We start from the raw sequence: 27,693 nt of genomic DNA on the forward strand, positions 1-27,693 counted from the left end.
GTCTCCGTCGCCTTCGGCACAGTCCGATAGCTCAGCTTGCAGCACGGAAGAGCTAACTGGTCCAACGGAACGCGGACTTAAGCGCAAGATCAGTACATCGGAGGACGGCCAGAACCACTTCCACCAGCTGAACAAACAGTTTAAACCCAACGGACATCACAGCCTGCAGTCGAGCCCTGCACCACTGAAAGCATCAATTTTCCGAAGCATCGATCTGTTGGCACAAAGTTCAACCAATGGACGGCACTGCTAAATTGTTTTCAAAACGGGTTTTTGAATATCTTCAGGCTGAGAAGTAAAAAAGTACAAATTGTTCCTTCACCTTGCAAACGTGGTTAAATATAGTTATAAGAATGTTCCAATATTTAAAATATATTTAATAAGTCATTATCAAAATTAAACCTGTGTTTTATCTTTTATCACAAACAATCAATTTTCTTCCTTTTCCTGTTTTTTATGTTCCCCAGTTAGCGATTGTTCTTTCAAATGTGTTTATAATGTTTGTTTTGGTATTCTTTCTGTACTATAAGTTGTTTTAGTCTACCTCCATGATTTGTTTACCTATTACAAATATCGCAATTAGATTAATGTCCTTTCCAAAGCACTAGAAGGAAATTTTAATTAGATTGGTTTCTAATTTACTAAAATTGGAGCCTAACATTTCAAAATGGCTCATAACTTTTGTAAACAATAGTGTATCCCTTTCACTCAAATGACAGTTTACATAAGGCGTGAAAGGGACACACTCTTGTTTAAAAAAGTTATGTGCCCTAATGAAATGGCAAGCACGAATTATTTTCAATGGCAAAATTTTTAGTCAAAAATTGAGAGTTGTTGAGCAAAAAATGGGTAACCTATAAATTTCAACCAATTTTAATCCCTAGCTAGTTTTGAGTCACACATATCAAGAACAGATACTGGATTTTCCAGATACCGATTCCGATTTGCCACTACGGATGTTCCGGATTCAGGTTCCCAATGTGGGATCGGCCAGATCTTTACTTTACAACTTATTTCATATGATCTCAATAAAAATAATGATATTTGTTGCAAAAATTATGGCTTTTATAGCAAAAAAGTGTAAAACAGAAATCGTGACTAGAAAAGTATGAAAAACACAAAACAATGCTTGAAGGCATGATACTATCAAAAATTTTACAATTTAACAAGATAAATGCTGTTAAAAATCAGTCATCTGGGGCGAATTGGGACTCGTGGGGCGAATAGTGTCTAAGCCACGTTATTGCACATTATTTCAATAGTTTTGATTGGTTCCGAATAGAACAACAACTGCTGTCCCGATTCACCCCATTTGGCGATACAAAAATGGAAGAAGAAAACAAATAAAGTTCTTCCTTAACGCGAAAAAAATTGAGTAAACTATGGTCAGTGGATCCAATTTAAAAAAACGGGTGCTGAAGATAATACCGATACATCCTGTAATATCTTATCTTATTAATATGATTTAAGACCACTTGTGTGGTACAGAAAGACTATGGAAATATAATGCTGGCTTTCGGATTGTCTTTTTAATATATGGTAAAGGTGTGATAATTTTGATAGACATTATTGCTTTATTTATATAAGGTTATTGCAGATATATTTGAATTGCCGAAGCAATCCAAATCGTGCACAAAAATACACATTAGACGAAGGTTTGTTCCCAATTTTGTTCGCAATTTACCATGAAACTGAGTAAAAGTATCAAATCGTACATAAAATTTACCAAACCTAACTTGATGTGTAATCAATTTTGAATTTCATAGAAAATAGGAACTTTTACAAACACCAATTTAATTATAAAAAAAAAACACTTTTTTCTAGAGATAATCGCACCATGTACACAATTTGATTCAACAAATACCACCCATAATAAACAATTAAAGGAACGTTGATAATATATCTCAAGCTTGTAGTACCTTCATTTACTCATCTCGTGTTCAGTTCCCGCCATATTTCGAACAAACCTAGCCTTTTGTGATGTTGCTCAAAGCAAGGACTAGAGAGAGATAAGCAGTTTTTTGTCTCAGATCAATTTCTAACATCGATTGAGTTCCAAACACTAAACATTGTTTAATCTTGCTCTGAATTGGGTGATTATCATGATAATTGAGTTTAAATCAGACTATTTCGATAACGAGTAGCAATACATTTATCTTCACTCCGCGTAACGATTTCGGGCGGCCTCTTTCTCGTCAGTTCCGTTTTCTTTTGCCATGAGCAACAGCTGAAGCATCAACAGTGCCTCCACCTTATCCAGCGGATCCATCACACCACGCTGCAACCATTTTGGAATTGTCGTTCGCGCGTGGCTAAAGCCAAGCTTGTTCAGAATGTAGTCGATGCCGTACGGCTCAATGGACTTGCCAGCCCACGATAGCAGTCTGTAAAGTTGGGTTAAATAAAAAGTTAAAACTGTTATTGACTATCTAGAAAAGATAAACTTACCTAACAGTCGGTTCCAAATGCCAAGTTTTACAGTTGAAATGCCGCCAGTCCGTTCTCATGAGCATTTCCACGTCGGACTTTTCCACCTTAATATTCACGTGCTTTGTACTGGCTGGTTTCTCCTCGGCCCGACTCTTGGAACTTGTTCCGGCTTCATTGATGTTGACCGCACTCCCGTTAGCAATCGACTGACTCGAGGACAAGTCCTGGGTCGAAGAGTTGCTCGAGGTGCTGCTTCGGCCGGGTTTCAAGTTTGACTGGGATGACGGAGTCGGCGATGGGGATGGTGCCGGTGGGTGCGGATTCGGTGAAGCCGGACGCGCACTCGTTATCGTACCAAGCACTTTATCCTTCTCTTTTAGATATGAAGTAATGAGATCATGTAGAAAGAAGAACGCATCTGCATCCACAGTGACAAAAATGTGATCTTCAAACTCTGTAATGAAACTGCACTCGACAAGTGGTTTGTCTTCTGTGGAAATAAAGAAGCATATATTGAAGGGTAATTTACCATAAGATCTGCAAAGCTTACGTGAAACATCCGGCGTCGAGATTCCTTGCATGTGTTCCGTCTTAAAATGCAGCTGAAGACTGGGCAGAGCAAAGATGACTTCCCTGTTGTGATTCGGATCTTGCAGCTTTGGATGAGATGCTGCACCACCGGCAGTTCCCCGGGCGCGCTCAATCGAGTTGGTGTGATGTTCTTTGTCACGTTCCAGCACCGGGAAGCGATCGACGGCTGTAAGGATACAAAAGTGTTTTGAAAAATGCAATCGTGAAGAAAAAAAAAACATACCATCAATTTCACTGTTGGCAAATGCATAATGGAACCATTCGTGCAGTGTCTTGAACTGCGGTGGGAATATCACATTCCGGGTCATCCGGACGACGGTCGCGTTCGAGTGATGTTGCGACGGTTGTTGGGTGTTCATGCCCAGCCCGAACGTGAGCGTCTGAATGACGTGCACTTCCTCCGTAGATTCTACGTGTTGCGCTTCCGTGGCAAAATTTATGCACGGTTCCTTCAAACTGAACAAGGCCCACGACTTGGACTTGAAGTTAATGCCATGGAAACAGGCGAGTGAAATATTTTTACCGTGCAACTCCATGGTCCCTCCCAGCACGGTTCCGATACTTGACAGAGGGACTCCCAGCGTTGACAGCCACAGTCCCTTCGTTTGCCGCAGTGGACGTTGCCAGTGACGGTGGTGACGCGCGTCATGTACACTTAGTTCACGTTCCGCAATAGATGGACCTGCTGAACTTTTCTTCGTAGAATCGTTGCGTCGTACACTGGCGGAATTGTTCACGGCCAGCCGCGGTTCAAGACTCGAAAACACTCGCTTGGAAGATTTGAATTGCTGCGAGAAAAATTCTTCCAATTTGTAGAACATCTTCAAGATGTCGGCGGTCGTTGATTTTGAAATCATCATTTGAAGCTGATCCCAGGACAAGTCTCCGTGGATCAGTATAATTGCCGGTAAGTTTGTAGGCAAAGTGTTGCTGAAGTCATGATCTTTGGAGAATTTCCACTGATCTCGCAGCTGAGCACTCAGATTACTGATTCTGGTCATGAGGACACTGGTTCCCATGTAATCGAACTTCAACTCCAGTGCCATCAGTTTAATTCCAACCTTGTGGTCCGGTTCGCAGCCAGGATCTTCCCGGATATGAATGAAAGTGTCAATTTTACTTAGTTCAATGTTACCACCAACAATTCCTCCCTTGGCATCCAGCGAAGATCCTCCCAGTCCAACTCCAATGTACATATTTTTATGACCGGTGCTACCAATACTTAACCGTCCATCACTTCGGAATGCTTTTGTCAACCAAACTATATTTCCCATCACATTTCCCATGTTCATTTGCACGTTCAGCTTGGTAAAGTTTACTGCAAACAAGACTAGAGTCTCCCACGAAGTTATCTGATTAACATCCGATGGAGACGTATTTGAGTCTAAGCTTGAAGACTTTTGATGCTTCAATCGCGCCGTCGTTGAAGAGGAACTCGTGCTGCCCATGCTATGCTTAGGCAAATCGCCATCCAAGCTTAACTTCAATTTATCTCTGCTCAGTGGCTCCGGTCGTTCCTCTGATGGGTCCGGATCGTTCATGTTCATGCTGCTGCAGTCTTCTGATACGCTCTCCAAATCACACATGCTTACTTGTTGCACGCTCAAATCTCCTAAAAACATTCTCCTCACAATACTTCTCCTGTACCAAGCCTTAGGGAATGCCAGAATCTCCGTTAGCCTTCGCATGTCATACTTGAACGAAGCAGATCCAATGTCCACGATCGTAGAAAACCGTATGATAGCCTTGGACTGATCTGACATTTTCCGACTCATGCCCGCTTCGTAGTTGATCTTCTTCGACCTCGTGATATGAAACTTGACAAATTCTACATTGATACTCAGCGAATCTTTGCGTTCACTATCCGCTAACGGACTATATTGATGCGATTCCCTCAGGTTCGTCTTTTTACCGTACGGGTGAAAGATGAACACGTTAAAGTCCGCGAGACACCCAGTGACACTTAAACCTCCCGCGGATTTTCCTTCTCCTTCTCCATAACCCGTGGTTGATGGCTGTTCATCTTCTTGGCGATTAGAGCTGAAAATGATGTCCAAGCTAGGCAGTTGAAGCATGCATTCGACCCTTGAAACAGGTAGACAAGAGAATCGGAACGTTGAAGGTTGCATATGGAAGTAAACGACTACGTCCACAGGAAAACTGGCGTAAGCAGCATAGTTGTTCTCCAACATTTGAAGGTTCACTGGGTTTGATGGTATTGACAGAACCTTAGACGGAATTGGCTCAAGTGTTTGCTCTAAAAATTCCAGAATGTGGGGTGAAATGATCGTTTCTTCCGGAATGCTCTGCAGGGTCATCCACGCAAACAGAGTTGCTCGCTTTGATCCATGTCTTCGAGTAACTCCAAACGGATCGCTAGTGGTGTAACGCGGTGAAACATCGTCGTCGATTATCTTGGACTGGTACTGCAGCTTTACGTCTAATCCCGGAATGTGAAAGATGGTTAGATCCACTAGCACCGTGTACGGTGAATTGTACTTCATTTTAGACTTTTCCTTGTTTCGCCGCGGTGGAACTGGACTTCCCCAATCTGTGCCAATACTACGTTCCCGTTTATGTTGCTTCACCGTGGTGCTTACACTGGTAGTCATCTTGTCGTCTGTCACATCCTTTGTGTGCAGAACACACTTTCCGGAGTTCACCAGTACCTTTATGTCCAACTCAAAGTCAATATTCGGCTCCTGTTGCTTCTGCGGATGGTTCGGACTTTTCTTCCTCAGCTCAACCTGCTCACCGTCGATTTCCAACAGGTGTGGAACCTCCGAAGTCAGTGACGCTGAATCGTAGCGCGGCCAATCGAGGCCAGAATCCGAAAACGCCACATCGGAATCCGCACTCGGCAACGAAGATTGGCGCATGGCATCGGTGAAGGTTACTCGGCTAGCTTGTGGTATCTTTACCCGCAGTGATGCACTCCTAGATGGACCCGAGTTCGGGGATTCTTGCAGACTATTGAGCAAACCATCGTTGCCGCTCATCCCTTCCATCATAGTGGAACATTCTCCGGACTCCATCATGTCCTCGCGGGTAGGCGATGGAGCAATGAAAGATCGCGACCGGTTTGTAGACTTGAGCATAGTTTTACGAATTGTAGGTCGTTTCCATTTCTGCAACATATCCCTTCTAAAATACTTGTAGCAGATTGCTTGTAGCTCTTGCAGTCTTCTCTCTTCATTTTCAATTGTCTTGATCGAAGCACCAAGCGTTCTCAGATCATTAACAGTCTTTGTCTGTTCAGCAATTTCATTCTCCATCAGCAGCGATCGCTTCTTCGGATCCAAAGTAGTGTCGAACAAAAATGACGGTAGCGAATCAACAGATTTTCGTCCTTTGGCGCCAAACTCTTGCGAAGTCCTGTTTCCATCGACTTGATCAGCGTCGTCACTATCCTGCGTGTCCGATGAAATGGGTTCGTCGTCTTCCGATCCGGTCAGCATGGTGAGCGTGTGTCCCAGCGCGGACAGTTGTTTGCCAATATTGACGTCAAGGTGGATATCAACCCCCTCCATTTGCCACTTTACATTGAGGAACCATTTGGCATTGTCCGGGTGTTTGGCCGCTATCGTACGCGAGCAAACTTCGTACGTTCCTTCGGACACGACGCACAAGTTCATGATGCTTGAGTCGTTCATGTTGGGCTTCCACTCGTCCAATGAAGAGTCAAAATCCTCGGCGAAACGAAGACATAGGCCAACAAACTTGCCCTTTGAGACGAGAGAGCCACAACTACACGCGGAAATTATTGTGTTTTCTAGCGTGATAACTACAGCTCCTTTTTGTTCGAAGTCTCCAACCGAGCGATTACCCCACTGTTGTGGTGGTTGGTTGAGAGGTAAGCAAATGCCCATATCTTCCACGGTCAATTGCAGGAACAGTGTCGATAGATTTGCGGTGTTTAGATGTTGACTCAGCTTTTCAAACGGTACCTTCTCAAATACCTGTTGGGTGGCCATCAGAACTTCTTTGTTGAGATTTGCTCGCTTCTCGGTCCAATATTCGTAGGCGTTCTTGTAGTTGAGCCAAACCAGGATGGCCTTGTCAACGGCAATCGGTTGAACGTAGATCAGTGGTCTCTTTAAGGTAATCAACACAAGCTCCTTATCGTTCATCATTTCGTCTTGGAAAGCATTGCGAAGTCCGATTGTGGTATTGAAAAATGCATGCTGCTGGAACTCCGGTTCAGCTTCATCGAAAATCACATTTTTGATGATTTGTCCGAGAGAAAGATTAAGATCGATTTGCGCTTTGCCAAATAGCTTGGTGTTTGATGCTTCGGCAAGATTCTTAACCCGGTTCGACAGATGCAAATCGAGTTGACCTGTTTCGAATCTCACCGCGGAATTACACGGCGTCGTAGCGGTCAATTGGATACGCTTTACACGGATGTTTAGCGAGAACAAAATTCTTTTTATTTGTGATCCATTATCTGGTTCTGCATCCTCCGACCAAATCGGAACTGGTTTCTCGCCTCCGTAAACTTTTTGCACAACTTCGTTGACTTCTTTCATGAACACCTTCTGAACGAATACGAGGTGGTTCAGGAGGTCTGTAGAGAGACAACGCTCAAAGACTCCAATTTCCGCCGTAGCGTCCAGATATCCTCCTTGTCGTAGTACAACTCCGTCCATTGGGGCTTCTTCAGTGGAATTTTCGGGAACATATTCAGCTGTTACGTGAACCGGGGGTAGAGCGATGCATGCCTCTGATGGTAAATTGGTTTCCGTGGTTTGAACCTTGGTGGTAAAGCTCAGACTGTGATTTGGCAAATCTACCGTGAATTTTGCCTTACTGCCAGTGACTCCTGTTGATGTCACATGGTCCATCTTGTACTGAGCTTGCAAGGACGGCAGCAGGGCTGCTGTCACGGATAAGCTTTGCAGAATTATGTTAAATTGCATTACCAGAGGCTGCAGTAATCCACTTGGATTAGCTGGAGCCGGTTTTACGGTAGCCGAACTTGCTTTACGAGCCGTAGGAGTCTTATCCCTTGATTCACGTTGATTGTGCAACGGAGATTCCGGCTCTTCGTTCTGTCGAGTCATTCGAGCGGAGCTTCTCGTCACACGGAGTTCTTGCAGGGTGGAAGAGATCTGCTTCGATCCACGAGTCATCATTCCATGGAGTGCAACCGGATGTTGGGGAATGTCAATGTTGACGACTCCAATTGAGAGCAATCCGTTATTCTTATCTTTGCCCTTGCGTGTGATGCTTGAGTACAGTGTTTGGCTCTTTCCGATAGTTACTTTAACGACAGTTCTGAAATGGTTATAAGGGTTTAAAGACAATGATCAAATAGTGAGCGTTGTCAATACTTACTGCTGATTTGGTGGAACCCCTTCCAGCAGCACAATCATAGCCCGTCCCACCTGACCCGTAAGGGAACATTCCAGCGAAGCCGGTCGTGACTTTTTACGCCACGTGGTGCTACTGTGAAGCGCCGTTATTTCCGCTTCGAGTTTCAACCCGCTAAGCGTGGCCAGCAGTCGGGTGCGATGAATTTTAGCTACCCCAAACACTACCAGCCGGGTTCGCTCCTGGGCCAGAACGCCAACGTCTTTCGGAATCGGTGTTCCCGATCCGATGTCGTCGTCTTCTCGACCGGAAAATCCTTTGGTGTCATGTAGCAGGTTATACTTGCGCGCTCGGATTTGGCCGACGGCATCCGGCGATAGGGATACACTGGAAAAGGGTTACAGTTATTGTTTGCCGTAGAGTAAGTTCTGATAAAATGGAGTATTACCGATGCGCGATAGTTTTCGTTTCGGGCATCGCCGAGTAGAGATCCAGCAGGTGGTAGACCGTTTTCCAGCACTTTGGTGTGTCCAGCATGCTGTGAATCGGTCCGGTGAACGTTGATCGATCGAACGGTGCCGTAAAATCTACAAAAGCTTCATTTACATTGGGTCCTACGTTATGGCGCAAGCGGTTCCGTCGGTTGGCGTTGATGTGTCGGTATTGAAGATAACCATATGATAATAAGAAGGAATATTCCAATCAAGGTTTTGATTTTGACCAACAAAAAAGTTATTGACGAATGGAACACACTTGTTAGATTTTTTGAACGAGCAGCACAGCAAAAATATTCTTACAAAAAATGAGAATATTTCTGCCACACCGATGATCGACACACAAAACACAAGCAATGATTATTTTCAATGCCACATCACGGCAACACAGAACACACAAACCTACCTCCGTACGTGCTGGAGAGTCCACCGGTGATGGAGTTCTTCGCGTCCAGCGAGAGAGCATCGGAAAATATCAACGCCGTGGGACTGGTCTTGACCGGAGTGGTGATCGTATCGTTCAGGTTCGTGTAGCCCAACTTGCCCTTCACGGACTTGCTGGTGCTGCGTAGTTTCTGAGCGAAGCTGTGCGGCCTATTGCGCGAGTTGGGAGAAGGTGTCAGCGGGATCAACGGGCCCAAGCTGGGCATCTTTGACCGACTGACGGAATGTCGTAGCTCGTGACGCATTGCTGGAATGTCTTCGTTGAACTTGTCGTACCGTTCGTCGGCATAGTCGAAGATTGCATTATCGATGTGGGTCATCAACGGTTCGTTGAGACTTCCCATCAGTGTTGGATCATTGATCTCCGAGGCCAGGCTGGACTCATCCTTCAACGGAGCACTTCTCTTTCCAGTTTCCGGATGATCGCGAAGCTCGTTCTGAGCATCTTTTACGTTTTGATACATATTTGTGATTTGATGAAGTAGTCTTAGCAAGGGCATATTCACTTGCTGGGACAGATACTTGCAATTCAGGCTGAAGTTTATAACAGTGCTGGTATGTTTCTTCAATTGACCTCTGGAAATGTACAACATGTGATGCTTGGTGTCGTCCGGGAAACCGTCCGTCATTCGCAACAACTCCAACTCAACTCCAACATATTCACACAAGAAAGCAGGTTGTTCTGGAGGCATGATAAGCGAAAACTTTCCGTTGCTCTTTTTTCCCATCTTTGGCTTTGGTTTTTTGGAATCGCCAGCCTCGCTCACGACTATGTCGATGCGCATGGTATCGAAAGAACATACGAGAGATAAATTGGTACCCAGACTGTCCAGCGAGGAAACATCCGTGTTGGACACATTGTTGATCATCTGCTGGGGCATAACTCCGAGGCAGGTTAGCATCGGTTCAAAAATGAGATGTGCATCAAGAATCCGATTGTTTTCCTGCATAAACCTAACCGATTGAATCTCCGGACGATTCTTCGACGCTTGACGAACATTCTGTAATGAAGTTATTGTTTCAAAATTTGACATAATTGTCTAAAGCTTAATTTCCAAACCTCGTGCTTCTCCTTGTCGCGGCTAGTTTTGGTGGCTCCATTTTGTTGCTTCGCCATCCACGAGTAAAGATCTTCTTTCTGGTTCGGTGGCGGAGTCCACGGCTTGTCCATCGAGTCCGACGAACTGCACACTGAGGGCAACGAACCTTCCTTCAACGCTCCGTATTCGATCTGGGGATCGTGCTTATCGAAGATAATTGGAAACATTTGCATGCTAGAGCGCGAGGAAGGTGCTGCTGGAGGAATAAAACTCTTTACCGAGGACTTTTTCCGTAGTTTGTTCGAGTTGTTAGTACTGGGAGAGGTGTTAATGGAGTCTCCTAGCTTGGTTACGTGGATCTGTACCGGTTCCTCTGGCATTTTGATTACTGTCGAAACAAAGTGGGGGAAGGCAAATCGAGATATTGTTGAAATAGGATGAGGGGCAACTACTAACAAAACATAAACCCAAACCAACAATTAACAGAACCTTTGAAAAAGCATATTTTAACATAAAACACAAAGTACACAAAAAAAAAAGACAAAATCAACACAGATCAGAGAGGATAGATAAAGAACGAAAGAAGGGAGTAAGAGCAGAACAGAAGATGGACGGAAGAAGAGAGGATGATTGTGGGTTGGTTGATCAACGTTTTCATTACCGTGGTGCTGATGGCCACCGGTTGTGGCCGTCGACTGGTGGTGCTGAGCTTGCACGCTTTGGCCAAGCAACATTGTGCGCTCATTTTCCTCATCAATCAGGGGGTGGTTTTCGATGATACCCACCGGATAATTCTCAGCGTCAATGTCATCCGTGTCCTCTGCGTCCTGTGCAAGGAAAGAAGAAAAGCCATAGTGATAGTTTCAGGCGAGAATGAAAGCGGTCGATCGATGTGTTGGTGGAGGCTCTTTCTGCCAAAAATTGGGAATTGCTGCGCATATTTTGCATCACTTTGGAACTCACATCCAAACTGGGTTATTACCCAAAAAGTGTCAATAAGATCATTTTAAAAATTCTAACCACGACAAAATCTTACAAACTTAGTTTTCGCTTCAACGTTTTTCACAGTTGAAAAAAATAAACTCATTTCGTCTCCTTGAACGAGAACGGAAAATTTCAAAAATTCAAATGGCATGAAAAGACTTCTAATTCTACATGAGGCAGATGAAAGATTAAGCGGAAACGTGTTCTTGTTAACACTCAAGTTGTGTGACTGTGTAGGTGTGTGTGTGTATGTGTATTTGTTAATTGGTTCGCGCCGTTAAAAGGTTCGGGTTATTAACAACAAAGCCTCTCCGATCCGAGTACAAAATACAAAACAAAAATGCATATCAACACATGGTGGTACTAGACACTGAGTTCTTTTTTTTTGCCCGAAACAACACGCGCAATGGAGAACGTTCAACGTGTTGAACTTACCCCAAATCGGTTTATAACGCTGAAAAGGGAGATTTTTAGTGTAATTGGATAGGTTGATCGTAGGACCGAAATGGACGTTATGCAGACAAGAAATTTTTGATGCGGATTCTCTCAATAAGTGATAAGTAATGTGATGATTTGACATGTACCTACTACAAAACTTACCTCATCTTGTGGCAAGGAGAAGGTGACACTGATTGGATTGTTCAGCTTGCCCTTGTACTGATGTTCAAATAGCATAGGATTGTAGAGCACATTTTTCCACTGACGACTGAGTACAATGACGGCCTGAAAATAAAGTTTGGGTTCAGAAATGTCGAACGCATGTCATTCATCACAAATTATACCTGTCTCAAGGTGCTCAGCTGAGGAATGTACTGCTGCTTAAGGTCATTCTCGACCTTGATGACTGTTTCTTCTAGGACATATTTCTGCAGCATCGTACACAGCAAACAGCTTGGATCCTCCTGTAGGGTTTTGGCCAGCGGAGTGAACATCCCTGGATATCGACTCTTGATCGGTCTGTGGACGGTTTGTCTTTCCCAAGCATCAGCCATAAGAGCGACCAGGACAGCAGTGCGTCGCACGTACATTGCTCGAACCATGGAGACAACTTTAATTGCAAAACGATTGCTCGGGTTCATCCAAGCTGTAATGGCCGGCGATGCCGTGCTCAGAAGGTTCCAATCAAGCCGGGTGTAATCGATCTTTCGCGTGATTGGGGATCTCGGAGGGGCGGCAAAATTGAACCAGACTGTTTTGAAGTCGATGACGCAAGATGAAGTTTTGCCGTTGTTGTTTTTGGCTGGTATCAGTGCGTTGAAAGGGCCCTTTTCATCTCCGACACCATTTGATCCCATTTGTGGAGTTTGGTCTTTCGGTTGATCCTCATCCGGGTTAGGTGTTTCTGCTGTTTTGTATGAGAATCGTTCGCGAGTAGTTCGGTTATCCACGGGTTTGTCTTTGGCGCGAGTTTCAGTAATGCTCTTGTCTTTGGCAGCTCCCGCTTTTGGAGTGGAGGGTTTCTTCATGCCAATTTTTGCCAAAGCTTCAGCGGCCATACTTCCACCAGCTTCGTTCAAAAGTGTGACCAAGTTAAGTGGGTTGTTGCCCGTTACACTGTTTTGATTAACCTCTGAGTTTACAACTTCAGGTGGCGGAACCGGCTTCAGGGCTTCTTCAGCATTTTCCGATTTTTCAAACTGCGATCTTTTGACGATCTTTACACTCACTCCTTCCAGTCCACACTCGAACATGATGTATCCCATGCCGGAGTTGCCCTCCACGGCCGGTTCTTCGGGGATCTTAGTGCAATCGAACATGGCTCGCGTACGGTGCGTCGGAATCGCTGTTATCACGATCTGTGAGTCTTGCACAGCTATCGGTTCATTTTTAAGCCTTCTCAGCTGAGCATGCGCATTTCCTACGTCCAACGTTATTATCAACTCTTCGAGTTGTTTCTCCGATGTTTCTAGCAAAACAGGTTCCCCAGGGACGTTATCCGGTCGCGATTGGGAGGAAAGGTGCGCTAGCAGTGCTCTGGTTCCTCGAATCAATCCACTTTTCTTTAAACCTCCGCTGCGAACCGTTGGCTGGGTATAGACGGTGTGCATGGAAGCTTTGGTAGTCTTACCCAGATGGAACCTAGTCGAGACTCCTTCGAAACAAACCGCCAACAGTGAGGCACAGCTCAACTCCTGGACGTTGTCCAGCGCAGCAAACGAGATCACTTCTTCAATCACAGAGCTCTGAATCATCGTTACGTTTACCTTTGGCAGCACAACCAAACCTTGCAACTGGGTGGAGATGCTTTCTTCGTACACGTCAGTCAAGACGGGACCACCGGGACCTTGCAGGTTACGCTCCGCTGTGGACCGTTTCGAGTTCGAGTGCACCTGGGACCAGTAGCTGAGCGATTGATCACGCTTTAGGATGTTGACGGCTTCTACCTTGCGCACGCACGACGCATGCGTATCGTTGATGATCGTCAGTGGGTGCAGCGTTGATAGGGTGGGGATCAACGACTCGACCATTCTTAAATGGAAAGAAAAAAAACGAGTTTAGTTTGATAACTTCGCAGTATGCCTTGATCATTCCCATAAAATGACACATTTCCATTACTTTAGCATTGTTTCGCTAATCTGTTTGCTTACTCAAATAAATGCTACCTTTTCGGAGCAAGTGAACGACAATGGTCAAGATGATTACGAGTACGAATCGGCAGATTACGATTACGATCAAGATGAACGTGAAACAGGTCAAAACTTTAACGCATTCAGCGATGCCGAGTTGTCCGCTGCATTGTCCCGGCTTTCGACCCGCGAACTGAACCGACTGTCGAAGTTGATGGCCACGGAGGATGCAACCGATCATCGGAAAAATAAACGTGAATGCCAGCAGCAACCATGTTCGGATTCCGCGGCGGTCAGTAACTTTGCTGGAGATGAACGAGATCAGGTTGCCTCATTCAGGGGGTGGTTCAGGAAACGGAAACCTACGACGACCACAACAACCACCACAACGGTTCAGCCAACGAAGGCAAAGATGACCAAGCGAAAGCCGACACGTACCAAAAAAGTAACCAAGCCTAGGAAGAAGCCTCCTCCACGAAAACTTACTCATCAGATTGCAGACGATGTTAAGCTGTATGGTAACGATTGGAGTGCGAAAGCAGTACTGGATCGCAACGTTCACAATAGGATTGATTTTTTGAAGAGTAAATTACGGAATTGTAAGTGGTTTCACATGCCCAATTTCAGTAATAATTTCTAATTACTTTTCTATGATAGCCAAAGGACAGAACTATCGTCACAGACGAAATCCGTTGAATAACGATGCACCGCTGAAATCAGAAACTGCAGGCTTCTTGGAAGATTCCTTTCCGAACCCATCACTGGAAACGGATTCATTTCGCCAACCACTGGAGTCACTTGTCCGAGTTAAACGAAACAATGCTTAAGTACAGCATCCCGTTCCTAATTATTTTGTATTGTGTTCTATTTTATATGTGCTTTTGTGTAATTGTATGAAATAAAAACAAAAAAAAAATCATACCTTTGCAACCCCTCCAGCAATAGCGGTGTGACCATGATGTCGACCTGCCCTTTGAACCGCACCACCACCGAATTTCTCGTGGCCGTCTCTCCTTGCGAGCTCAGGAATTCATTCTCGTGTTCTTTGCTTTCCTGCTTTTCGAAACTTCCCCGCACCATAACGCTCGGGTCCCACGGGTGTGGCCTCGGCAGGGTGGACATCGAGGACGTCGGTTGCTGGCCGCTTCCGTCGTATCGCGATATGACCTTCACTTCGCGCCAGTGCGAGTAATTGTCAAAGTGCGGAACCAGTTTGCTCCCGATGTAGACCAAACCTCCGTCGTCGTTCTGCTGGAACAGGGGCATCGAGAATGCGTCCGCGCCGAACGGCATCGAGCAGTGGGACCAGTTGGAGCACCGCACCTGTGCCAGGTGGGTCACGTAGCTGGCCATCAGAAGTGGCGAGTCGACGATCGGACGGTTGATCTGCATGTGCAGATTCACCAGGGTGATGTCCTCTTGGGATGACATTGCCGAAATGAAGGAACTCGACGAGAGTGAGTGCGACTCGGACGAGTCGTGAGGATCAACCTGCGAAAATTGTGTGACATTAGTTTGGTGAAGGTACAATTTCAAAAATAAACCATCAAAGGTTGTCCTAAGTCAGTCTAGTCCGTCGTCGATCTTCAGTACACTCAACTGGACGTCGCAATTCAAGAATCTTACGCTTGTAAAAAAGGTACAAGGAAATGCCATCAAAAATCTCCATGATTTTACAGCTTATCATTTGATTAGTGTTTTAGTTTGGGTCGAGTTTTCATGGAGACACCTGGTAGTTGAACTTTTTAGTAAGACATAGTGTTAATGGAGACGCATGGCAATTGAACTTTTTAGTAAGGTACAGTTTGATGGAGACGCATGGCAATTTACATTTTAATGTAGATACCGTTCAAGGAGGGAGGCGCATGGTAGTAAATCGTTTTTAATCATCAACTGTTTGACTTATGAAGAAAGTAAATAAAGGAATTCATTAAATATATTAAATCTTCAACAAATGATTTATTATTTAATTGTCAGTTTGTCTGATCGTCGTAAATATGTAAAAAAAAGTATTACATTAAATGACTTGATAAAAACGAAAGCAACTTGGAGAAAACTCCAGAAAACAAAGTGTAAAAAATTTTAGTGGTTCCAACATTGTCAATCTTGATGATGTTTTCAGAGGCTTCTACTCTATATTAATTAAATGAAAAGGTGAAAATCTACGTTATCTAGTATAGAAGCAAGTGTGTGTAGCAGTGAAAAAAAATCATTTTATATTTGCTTTGTATAATACAACTTTTCGCAATCATCCAATTTGATGTAGATGAGTTACACACAAAACTGTTAAACGGAAATATCCCGTAAATTTGGGTGACTGTGGATGACGAAACTACTGCTTACTTTTTTGTGAATCAAAGAAATCTTAATTGTCTAACGTCTTATTACATGTGAATATTGGCCAAATGGTTAGATTGCCATTCATAACAAATAATAATAATAGCATTTTTTCGATAACAGTGAACCAGAAAACATTAAACGACTTTTTAAGGGAATCATAATGTAAAGTTTTCAGCACAGGATGATTTGATCATATTAGTTGTATGAATGGTACTTTTCTAAAGCAAACAAGCTTAGCAGCATGGCATACGAACCTTGTTGTACCAATTAGAGTGTAATTCAGTGTTGGCCCTATGCAATTTGTATTAGAACAAAAAAATCGTAACGAAACAATTTCAAACAGAAATAAACTGGAATACAAATAAAATTAAGTTTTTTTTAAGTAACAAATGAAAGCAAGCATAGTATAGCAACATAAAAAAAACAAAAAAAAAATGTATAAAATGTTACTACACTGTATAACAGCGCTTTTCTAATGATCTCTACTAGATTTTGTAGTATTTTACTCACGTCATAAACCGGCTTGAAATGGCGGAACTCGGGCCGCGGTGAAATGTTACTGAATTTGCGAAGGGGTGTCGCTAGACCATGAATCCGGCGCTCCTCCTCGTTCTTTGGTGGTGGTGGGAGGAAAGGAGTTGGTGATGCGCGCGACACGTTTTGTTTTTTTTTGTTTGATTGTTGGGATTTACATGGTGTTTTGTGGTGGTGGTTGAGGTAACAGAGAGGCGATTGATTTGGCAGGTTGCAATTGATTTTGCATTGTGGGTGGTGTTCATTATTTGCCACGTGATCAAGTTGAACATGAAGTTTTGCGTTATTATTTTTTTTTTTTGGATTGAAGGAATGCGTAAAAAACAAACTATGTATTAACAAATTGTTTTGAGTCTATATTCTACGCTGGGATACGGAAAAAAAGGACGCTGTCTCGAACATGCATAACATAAACTGAATTTTCCTATGCATGCAGTAAAATTTAGCTGTTTGAATGATTCTTACCAGTTCTGCCGTAGATTGCGGTCTCATGGGTAGACTACGATGTTCAGGAGTGTGAATTTCGTAGTCACTTCGGTGTGTCGACAGTTTTCCCTCGAGTTCATTTGGCCCTACGATGCTCAGATCAGATGCAAACCGTTTCTTCGGTATAACCGTAGACATTTCAGCTGTGGTTGCCTTCAGGCTGGAACTTCGCGACGCATGTAGGTCTTCATCAGCCGAAAAGAATGCTTCTGATGGGTTTTCCGACGTCAACGAAACGGTACGCTGAACGTCTCGAATTATGACTTCGTCAGGAACCTTCGGACTGAGCGAATGTTCCGAATCGGACTCCAGCGGATGGGGCTGAGGTGCCGATTGGGACAGCTCCGTGAGCTCGTCAGACGTACTCATCTGACTGTCGTCACCCTGGAAATACTCCATCGTCAGGCGCGAATCCGATGCACTCGTTTTCGGGGCTTGCACCTTGATCGCCTTTGGTGTCAGGAGACGAGACTCTGAGTCGCGCATTGCCGTTGGGGTTGATACCTTGATGCTGTTGGCCTTAGGACTTGACTCTAGCAGTCGATAGTACGGTACGTCATGGGATATTGTGTTTTGTCTGTTAAAATGTAAGAAATGTAAGAAGGTCTGCGTTCCACAAGAATCTCCCAATTGAACTTACCTTGCACTAGTGTACGAGAAGCGCCGTCCTCTGCTGCGGTCCGCACTTAGTGGTGATCCGTTATCCTTCTCCTTAACGCGCTCTAGCGACGATTTGCCCGACTTATCACTTCCAGCCCCTCCACTGCGAATCATCGTACTGTTGGGAGAAATGTCGCTTTGCTTCTGCGTCATAATAGATTCATGTTTCGGCGGCAGCGGAGACTTGGCATGCGTTGTGCGAAGATTCGGCTTGCCCACGTACTCGTAGCATTCTTGCAGCGAAACCGGCTGCAAGCTATACGGTGGTGTGTGGAAAACCAACTGATCGACGTGCAGTAAACTTTGTCCAAAGCCATACTCGCGGGAGCTCGGATGGATGTGGTACCGGGCAATGTTGATGAAATCCTGAAGATCCTGAGCAGACGGTTTGAAGAAACGTGGCCCATTACGATTAGAACCGAAGAAAGCACACCCTCCAACGCATCCGCAACGGATTGGATCGCTAGTGTTGGCCCACAGGAACCACAACTTTTTAGATTTTTCGTCATGGAGCTTCAAATAGCTGGAAAGGCAAAATACGATGAGTTACCAAAACCTTATCAAAACTATAAAATCAAACATACTTGTGCTGAACCAGATGCAGGCAGTGTTCTGGAATTGGAAGCGCGGAGGCAGCTTCAATAATCACCGGACCCAGCGACACACAACCAACCTCTAGCCAGGGCTCGGTCGAATCGATGTCTCTATTACTGTTGCGGGTCGAGTGAACCGAGGCGTAAATGTCTTCCCTTTCACGACGATAGTAATCGGATTCGTGGTTACGACGATTGGGCAACGATCCGTACGGATCTTCTTTGGAGTCCCGTCGGTGGGACGGGCCTTGCTGTTGGTGTGCATCCATGCTCTTTTTTGGTTTCACATCATCAGGTCGTTTATGGTGTTCTTCCTTCCGTTCGGAATCCATTTTCATCGAGCTCTGATGATGAGCCTTGGCAGATCGACCACTTCCGGTAGTGTTGGTGTTACTGTGTGAATTGCCATTACTATGGCTAAAATGTCCTCCTGTGGATACAAACTGTCGCAGCAAGATGGTCGGTATCAATCCAGTCACGCCGGATTTTACCTGCTGACCGTGCAAATTACAGGTTGCGATACGGATAGGAGAGATCCACGTGTGTAATGCGGTTCCATTTTCAACCAAATAAAAGTCAACGGCATCGATAGCCACCCGAGTCATGCGGTATTTGATGTCCTCCGTTGAGGGGCAACGGTACTTGGCGTCATCTTTTGTGTGCGAACAGATATTAGTTGGAATGCCATGGTGGCAGTAACGGGTTGTTTTTGGAGATTTAAGATCATTTTCAGAGTCCAAAGTAAGAAAAGCCAGCGTTTCTAATCCGGTTATAACGTTGAACAGCTGGGGTGGTGTCATTTTCCCGGACAACTTTCCCAACTGAACCTCCAGCAGCCAAGCATATTCCAGAGTTTCCTCTTCGAGAGCTCGTCCTTCGTTGCTGAACATGGCATGACCCCGCACTTGAACCGCTGATAAAAGCAGATGACCTTGCTTCAAGTGTTTATCCTTGGATGGCCGCATGCTGCTGTCCGCCGATATTAGAAAAGAGGGGCTAACCAAAACTTGCAGTTCCGTTTCGTTATATCTCTTCTTCATTTCGAAACCTAACCGTTCAATCAACACAACTGGGCATGGTGGATCATTCTCGTTGCAATTTTTCATGACATGTGCTTGAAGATCGTGAATCGTTACACTCACAATGACCTCCAGTGGACGGAACAATCGAGGATCGAACCGTTTTGGTTTCTCTTCTGCATTCGCACTTGCCTCGGACACCGATTTGTTTGGATCATCCTTTGAGCTGGTTGATTTCGATCCACCACTGTTCGCATTGCCGTTACCTGATTTTGAGTTGGAGTTTTCCATGTCGGTGAATGATTGATCTTCGCCAAAGATATTTTCTTTCAAATGAATGAAATTCCTCAGGATTGATCCATAAGCAAGCATGATTGATGAACCGATTTCCAATTCAACAGATACCTGGTCTGGCGGAAGGGATGTTGGATCAAACCGAGGCTGTCCGGCGTCGTTCCACGTAATGGCTGGTGATTTACGCATTTTCGGTATTCGCATCGGACTTAGAAGAATTTCCTCCTTTTCCGGAGTTGTAATATCAGCTTGTGGATCTGGCCCTAGTGGGGGCATTGGATGATAGATGTATTTGATTGAAAGCGCCACAATGGGAACCGTCCAACAATCGATCCAACCAGCAGATCGTAGACAAACTCGCCGCCACTTTTTAGTGATTAATTCACTTCGCTGTTTAATGCTTCCATCGCGTGTTAATATCTGAGCATTTTTGTCAAGCGCTATCAATATTGGTTTGCTGCTCGACTGTTCGGGAACGTACATACTCAAATCAAGTCCTTCTCCGTGAATCCAAAACACGATTGGTATTTTCAGAGGCAAAAAATCGTCGAACGGTAATGTGAAACTCAAATCAAACAAATCGCCACAGAACGCCAGGTGATGATTCTCCTGATTCGTGCTTGAACAATCAATCCAGTTGAACTCGCTGCTGAGTGTGATAATTTCAAACTCCTTCAGAATAACTCCAAACTTCCACGTGTATGGAACGAAGCTAAGAATGTCCGGACGTGCCTTTGATGCCCAATCTTCAATCAAATCTTGGAAAAATTCTTTGTGAGAGAACACAATGTATGCTGTCGCTTTACTACCAGTCAAATTAATCGTCCATTCTTGATGTTCATTCCAACGAACCGGATAGTGAACTTTTACATTGAACTGAAGTGTTTCGCACTCGGCAAGACTTCTGAACTGCAGACTTGTTGTTGCTTCTACATGCAACAGTTGTCCAGTGACTTTAGTGGTGAATCCATCCTGAAGAGTTATCCATGGCAGCGTTACCTCCAAATATGAACCAGCTCCGATATTCACATGCACTGCATTCGTTTCCTTTACTTTGGAAAACAAAATGTCGATTGTTGCTTCGTTTAGCGTGCACAAGCTTATGTCGAACGACTGAACCTCTCGTCGATCACCTGGTTTTGGTGGCTTGGTTACTTGCATTGCTTGATAATCCGGTGGAAAGAAAAATTTGAACAGATGATCTCTTTGCCGATCAGCCCACGGTCCGTAACTAAAATCCGTTCCTTTGCCACACTTAATATCAATGCCCCAAATTGGAGGGGCTGCTTCCACTACATCACCATTCGTTAGCGTAAGCGTTACTGGTTCTTCTGGAACTACACCGCATTCATCCATGTAGGTGTACAACTCTATATTATTAGACATCATGACCACGAAACCTTCACCCATGTAGCGTGGGGGTTCATCCACTAAGCCGGTATATTTTGGACTCGGTGCAAGTAAAACTTTGGCATTCTCCACTTTCGCTTTCACAAAATGCATAAAATGGTCCAATTTGGACACTGCTGGTTTCGTAGAGTAAACGCAGTGAGCTTCTTCTACACAAATCGACAAAGTTGTTGGGGTAAGACGATTCCCAAATACGAATCTTCCGGAACAGATGTCTATCTTGATCACTGGGATCAAATCTCTCCATGTAGTTGCAGTCATGGCTTCTGGTCTTGGCTTTTTAATCTTGCCCTGCTGTTCGTTAGTTTGTCTTTGATTTTCATAGTTCATTGCTTGCTCCTTGAAGCGTACTATCTCTTCGGCGCTCATAGTCTCCGTCGGGATGAGAATTGATGGTTTGAGGCCAAAGGTTTGCTCCAATTTCGCATACAAGTCGGATCGATTGTAAATATGAAGCTCTAGTCCATTCAGCATAACCGAAAGGCGCGTATCCGAATGTGACAAATCTTCAGACACGTCTTTTGGGACGTACGAACGCCACCATCGGAATATGAAGTAACCATCTTGCACACGAACCGTGTAATCGTAATTAACGTAAACAACGTCACGGAACATGATTTTACCAGCGAGTGGATTAACATTGAGCGAGCCAATCTTGAAGTATGCTCCTTTTATAAACAGTCGATTCACGAGTTTGGTGATGAAATAGCCGAAAACGCGGGAATTGTAGAATGTGATGTACACAACCCAGACGATTGACGAGATCAGGGACAGCAGCAACCAAACCTTAAAGAAGAAAGCGTGCAATCAGAGTACAATAAAGCAATATTGACTAGCATTATACTTACCATATTCTTGTCCAGCTTCATGTCCTCAATCGACTGAGTTGTGTTGAACTGCCCGATGCCCAGGTCCGAGATAAGATCGGGCTCCTCCGACACTTCGTAACTCATTTTGATGCGTTTGTGTTAGTAGCGTTAATCCTGTGAAGTACACAAATCAAGAGCAAGAAATGTACAGATTAATTACATAGCCAGACATACAATAGTCCTCTTTGGAGCGATTGCCTAATACGAAGACGTCGAGAGACGGCAGTAACTCGTTTGATGGCGACCTTCACAGGCAACAAGTGTCTGAACAAAGACAGACAACGAAATGTAGTACAAAGGTCAACGTTCGCTTATGCATCATACGTCTGCGTTGATTCGAATTGGAATCACAAGTACTCGAAAGGGTTTCAAAATAAAATGCAACAGGTTGCAAACGCATCAAAACAAAAACATTGGATTAACAGCATACTGGCAGTAAAATGCCAGCATGAAATAGCACCAGCTGTTGTGTTTTCATGGGTGACAGCATAAATGTCGGAATGCGCAATTTGACAACCAAGGAAAATCGATTATCCCAATGGAGGTGGAAAAATCGATACCATTTTTATATGTCTATTCCGCCCATTGCGATGACTAATAAATTGTTTGCAGTATAACTGCTTAATAAACAACACTATTTTCAGATGAGTGATTTGTTATCAGCTGGATTATGCATGATTGGAACTTATCAGCAAATTCCTCATAAAGACCCACCCTAAAATGAGTATGCGTTGTGCAATTTTCTTCCATCGAAAAGGGCCACCGTTTTCGATTTATTCTTAGTTATTTTTACATGTATTTGTCACTTACCCTTAAAACTTCTTAATTAATATGAATTGTTTGCATTTTTCGAACTAAAAACCACTTTATTTTACCAAAAATTGGCCATCACAGATTGATTTGCAACTATCGTCGCCATCTTGTTTTCACCTTTTGACAGAAGCTGTCAGCTGGATCTGTATGCTATCTATACACACACACACACGTTCTATGTTACACTATTCACGCTACACTGCCACAGACTGGAATTAAAGATGAAGAACAACACATTTAACTCATGTTCTCGGCTACAACGCCGTGATTTGAAGGATGGTTGGTGGTAATTGAGCCATTTGATTATAAAGAATGCCTCGAGAATAGTATACTCTCCAATAGTAAGCCCATAAGTATGAAGGGAACATAAACATTATATTGGTAACATCTGAGAAATTGTCGTCTGTGTCGAGTAGGTAATATAAATTTCACCATTCAGGCAAATTTGCTGTGAGTCTCAAAATTTTCCACGTGGGGTCACTCACACCATCATAGGTTTGTTGATAAACATTGGCTGCATGAAACCCAATTTGAGTTTTTTAATATAGGATTTTGATGAGAATTGTTTGGTTAAATATGTAGTTTTTATCTTTATATTGCATAGTTTCAATTCTGATGAAAATTGACAATACTTTTCATTCAAGAAAATGGATCCAAAAATTCGTCATTTGCATCTGTTTACAAATGTTAACTTAATGCTGTAACCTAAAGATGGCTCTGCGAAACAGGGGGCTTTTTTGTTTGGGATTTGCGAAATAATAATTTTAATTGTTCTGTTATCATGGACCTCAATCGTGTTCCAAATTTATAATTCGAGTTAAATGAATTATACAATGAAATAAAGATGAAAAAAAAGTTCGCTCTACAGCATTGCCTTTGCGTTCTCGCTTGTGAGATTCCTACTCGAAACTAGGTGTCCGAAGGCTTGATTGTTGAGGCAATTGCAAACCTCTTTTTACACCTAAGCTTCCATCCACCCTGGGATTCGAACTGACGGCCTTTGGACTGTTAGTCCAACTGTCTACTAGCGACTCCACCGAGACAGGACCCAGTGAGAAGACTCCTACACCTGGACTAACCTCTAGGTTAGACCGGGGCAAACTTTTTTTTTTTATTTTCCCATATCATTAAAAATGCTTATGATAAATCACTTATTAAGAAGAAAGCATGTATTTCCATCGAGCACCTTATGTTGATCAATCAGCATATTACCGTTCCTAAAAAGCTTTGTGATGTTCATGGGTGAGAGAACATACAATAAGTAATCCGTAATCACTTTCACTTTGTTTTATATCATTCTTGTTAATCAAAGTTTTAAAGTAAACTCACTCATGCAGTTAATATTCTACTTGATCTTTCACTTAAACAAAACCACTTGTTAGTTTTGCATTTAACTTATATAAAATATCAAAATAAATGGTTTTATGAAAACTTAAATTTTCAGAATGGATAAATCTTTCGAAATTATGAGAAGGTATGGATTTAATAAACTTGAACGTCTACCTATTAGGTAGAAAATTTGCTATACTCAAGAAGGAAACAAAATATATATTATCATTCATTATTTTTTTCTAACTTAACCTATTAGGTAGAAAAAAAAATCCTTTCAAATACCCAAGAAGCTAAAAACATAAATATAACAAAGGGTAAAGAACAATGCATTATTTCTTTCAACCATGAGAATGTTTATGTAAAATGGGTTGACTAAATAGTTGTCCTGTCTTTCAAATTATGGTTTGAGTTTTCTCATTCTTTTGTAATATATCATAAGCTTGTATATTTTTTTTACAAATATGAAAATAAAAAAAAATAAATGAGGAGAAAAAGTCAAACATGGTTTTTTAGTTTTCTCTTCTTGTAAACGAATCTATTTTATTTATTATAATTTAGAAGATGAAATGTTTAGCACACCAAAATCAGAATAGAGCTCCAATTTTTGTATGGATCGAATTTCTCAGTTATGTGACAATATTTTGAATGATTTTTAAGGTAACATATTAACTAACTTCTGACCAAGTTTTATCGAAATTTAAAAAGTATGACCGTTTGAAGAGCCTTTGCACATTGTATTTGAAATGTGAACATTTTTTTGTTCGGCATTTTCAAAATTCAGCTGTGAGAACAAAAAATCTTGCATGCTGCACCCAAAGTTAAAGAACGAGGGGATAGTCCTCACGAAAAGAAACGTGAGGAAAGTGCTATTTTGCGAGAGTATAGTCCTGTCGCGTGTTCATTCGTTCATCCTATTGAGTGGCTGGACAAATGACCGCCACTAAATCACTGAACCATGGTGGCCCATACGGCAAAGGCACGGTTCAATATGCCGAAGGTCTTGGGTTCGAGTCTCGGTACCGGTACTTTTTTTTTTGATAGATGAACTTTTTTTGAAGATGAACCCATGAGTAAAGTACTCTCGGTAATTTCGGGATTTATCCTCTCAGTCCGCACACAGCACCATTTTACTACCGAATCGTGCTCTTTATCCTCTCGTATGCCGATGTCCAGTTCTGGGTGTGATTATTCAAAGTGCGTTAAAACCAAGTGTTTAGTACCGAACATGTTTGTAATAGTCAAACTTTTTTTTCTATTTTTCGGTAAGTAGTAGACTCGAAAATATTTGTACCGGAAAGCCCGTGCAATTTCCCATAAGTTTGTCATTGACATCTTTTCGTATTGTAATTGATGTAAATTAATTTACTATCCGGGTTACTATCATCCAACTAACTACACTGAAAAAATATCCTGAGCTATGTAGTTAAGCTTATATCTGTCCGTACTTCCAATTGAAATGCTTAATTATAAGGTAAAAATATTTTTGAGACCAAAAAAGACTTTTGTGTATATTGTCTGAAGATTCCATTCTTGCGGTTTGTAACCGTTCGGAACCTCACTCGTGAAGGTTACCGCGATTTACGCGGTTTGTTTTCCGTTTAATGTAAAAGTTGGGAAGTGTTCGCGTGTCAAGTGTTTTGTCTCCGGTAAACGACCCAGCAAGTGACGTCCACCAAGAACGCAGCCAGCAGAAGCTTCCGAAACCGACCACCAGAGGACCTCGTCGGCAGTGGGCGGTAGAGAGGTGACATGACGGTAGGTTGGAAGGTCAGGGAAAAGGCGCGGAAAGAGGAGGGGAAAGACGAAGACCGTCAACCGCCAAGGACTCCTCAAGACTCGTCCAATTGCCCGGAAAGAGTCATAGCGAACAGTTGGAACGCTACAACTCCACTGTTTCGCCAAGTAGTGCACGGCCACGGCCGTGAGTGATAGTGCCAGCGGGAACCAGGAGTGTTTGAGACCGCTGAAGGACATCAGGTATGTCCACCAAACCCGCCAGTTTGCCAACCCTAACGACCCCATCCGCCTAACCAACAAAACCAACCGTCATGGCTCACCTAACCTCAACCATCACCTTCAGGACCCCTCGTACCTCACGTTAAGTGCCAGTTCGGCACCGCCTCGCAACAACCGTGTCGAGGACACCAACCGGGGACTCGCCGCAACCATCGAGTCACCCCCAGAATCCAGTCCGCAGCCGGACGTGGACCCGTGTCGAGCCTGCTCCTCATCCGGGTATTCCGGACACCCTCGATGGTGCTCCGAAGGTCGTAGGACGTAACCATCCACGACGGAGAGCAGGCCGACCAGAACAACGAGGAGGATCCGTTAACGACCGCAGCCGGTCGACGCCATCCAGTACACCAACCCCGGAGGATGCGTCGCGAGACGGCGAGCGCCGGAGCTGCAGCAAGCGACTGCGCCGCATGACGGCGAGTAGCAGCAACCACAACAGAAGGAGAGGATGCGGCGTCACCGGAAGCTGAGTCGGAGAACGGGGCCCCGAGAAGAAAGAAGAACAGAAAACAGGTCAGATAGATGTAAGAAAGTGGGAGTAAATAGAAAGAGTTCGATCGAAGTTGTGGAGTTTTACCTTGGCCGAAAGCATTTCCCAAGCTTACCGCGATTCAGGACCGCAGGCATGCCGACCCTGAGGCTACATGAGGGAGTCTCGGTAGCGCTCGTGAGCCGGTGGTAACCCGACAGTTACAGGTTTTTGAAAATGTTGACGTTTAGTACACTTTTTTAAAATGTTTTTTTTTTTTTTTAATTAATTCTGTACTTTTTTAGGAGAGCCTTTTTGTAACATCTTAAGCTATTTTCACAAAAAAAAAATTGAACGAATTATACTTGATTTGACTTTTAAACATAAAAAATAACAAAATAAAACTCACAGAAGTGGGTGTTTTTTCTTTCAGTGTATTATTTTCACAAAGCCCGTAAAAACTTGCTGCAAGTTCGTCTTTGAACACCCTTTGATACGATACAAACTACCCATAAAAGTCCCATATGCAAAAACAGCATGCTGAGAAAAACGCAAGGCAAGTTTCTGGAGTTTTTTTTTGAAAAGGTCCAATAAACCAAATTTCCAGTTTTTGCTTGTTGGGTGTTTTCAAAACCGCCTTGAGTCAGGGGTATTAAAAAACACCCAAAAAGCAAAAACTGAAAATTTGGTTTATTGGACCTTTTCAAAAAAAACTCCAGGTTTGTTTCACACATAAGGCTACGTTTTAAGTTTTCACGAAAAAACAGGATTTCCTCCAGAATTCTAGACCAAAGTTCTGGATGTTTTAGGCTTTTCTGAAAGAGCACACGATTTTAAACCAATCTGCATCAATAACTCAAAAGTGATGAAAAGCATGTGGGACATTTATGCCATCAGGGGCAGCAAATTCTTCAAGACGCAGAAATATGTAAATTACGAAATAGGGTAATTCTCCGCCAACTCACACAGCAGTTGCCCCGACCCCTCTTCGATTT

At 43.5% G+C, this 27,693-nt stretch overlaps 1 protein-coding gene across 6 annotated transcripts; it reads right to left on the bottom strand.

Moving 5' to 3' along the window:
• Positions 1–1,550: 1,550 nt before the first annotated feature.
• Positions 1,551–23,005, bottom strand: LOC6032445 (transmembrane protein KIAA1109 homolog). 6 transcript variants are annotated; one of them, XM_038255319.1, is made up of 18 exons: positions 22,879–23,005; positions 22,048–22,182; positions 18,468–21,985; positions 17,864–18,406; positions 17,203–17,800; positions 16,714–16,815; positions 14,786–15,354; positions 12,079–13,765; positions 11,897–12,019; positions 10,974–11,139; positions 10,333–10,565; positions 9,235–10,273; positions 8,783–8,948; positions 8,359–8,721; positions 3,245–8,298; positions 2,981–3,187; positions 2,449–2,920; positions 1,551–2,384 (listed from the first exon to the last, which is right to left on the bottom strand). In XM_038255319.1, the coding sequence occupies exons 2-18, from the start codon at positions 22,150–22,152 to the stop codon at positions 2,159–2,161; spliced, it is 15,171 nt and encodes a 5,056-aa protein (XP_038111247.1). In that variant the 5' UTR covers positions 22,153–22,182; positions 22,879–23,005; the 3' UTR covers positions 1,551–2,158. The 6 variants fall into 6 exon arrangements, with proteins under 6 accessions (XP_038111247.1, XP_038111245.1, XP_038111243.1 ...); XM_038255317.1 differs by having other exon boundaries at positions 8,783–8,921; positions 10,333–10,700; XM_038255315.1 differs by having other exon boundaries at positions 10,333–10,700.
• Between the last annotated feature and the right edge of the window lie 4,688 nt (positions 23,006–27,693).

This window comes from Culex quinquefasciatus, chromosome 2 (assembly GCF_015732765.1).
Source record: "Culex quinquefasciatus strain JHB chromosome 2, VPISU_Cqui_1.0_pri_paternal, whole genome shotgun sequence".
In the NCBI taxonomy this organism is placed as follows: domain Eukaryota; kingdom Metazoa; phylum Arthropoda; class Insecta; order Diptera; family Culicidae; genus Culex; species Culex quinquefasciatus.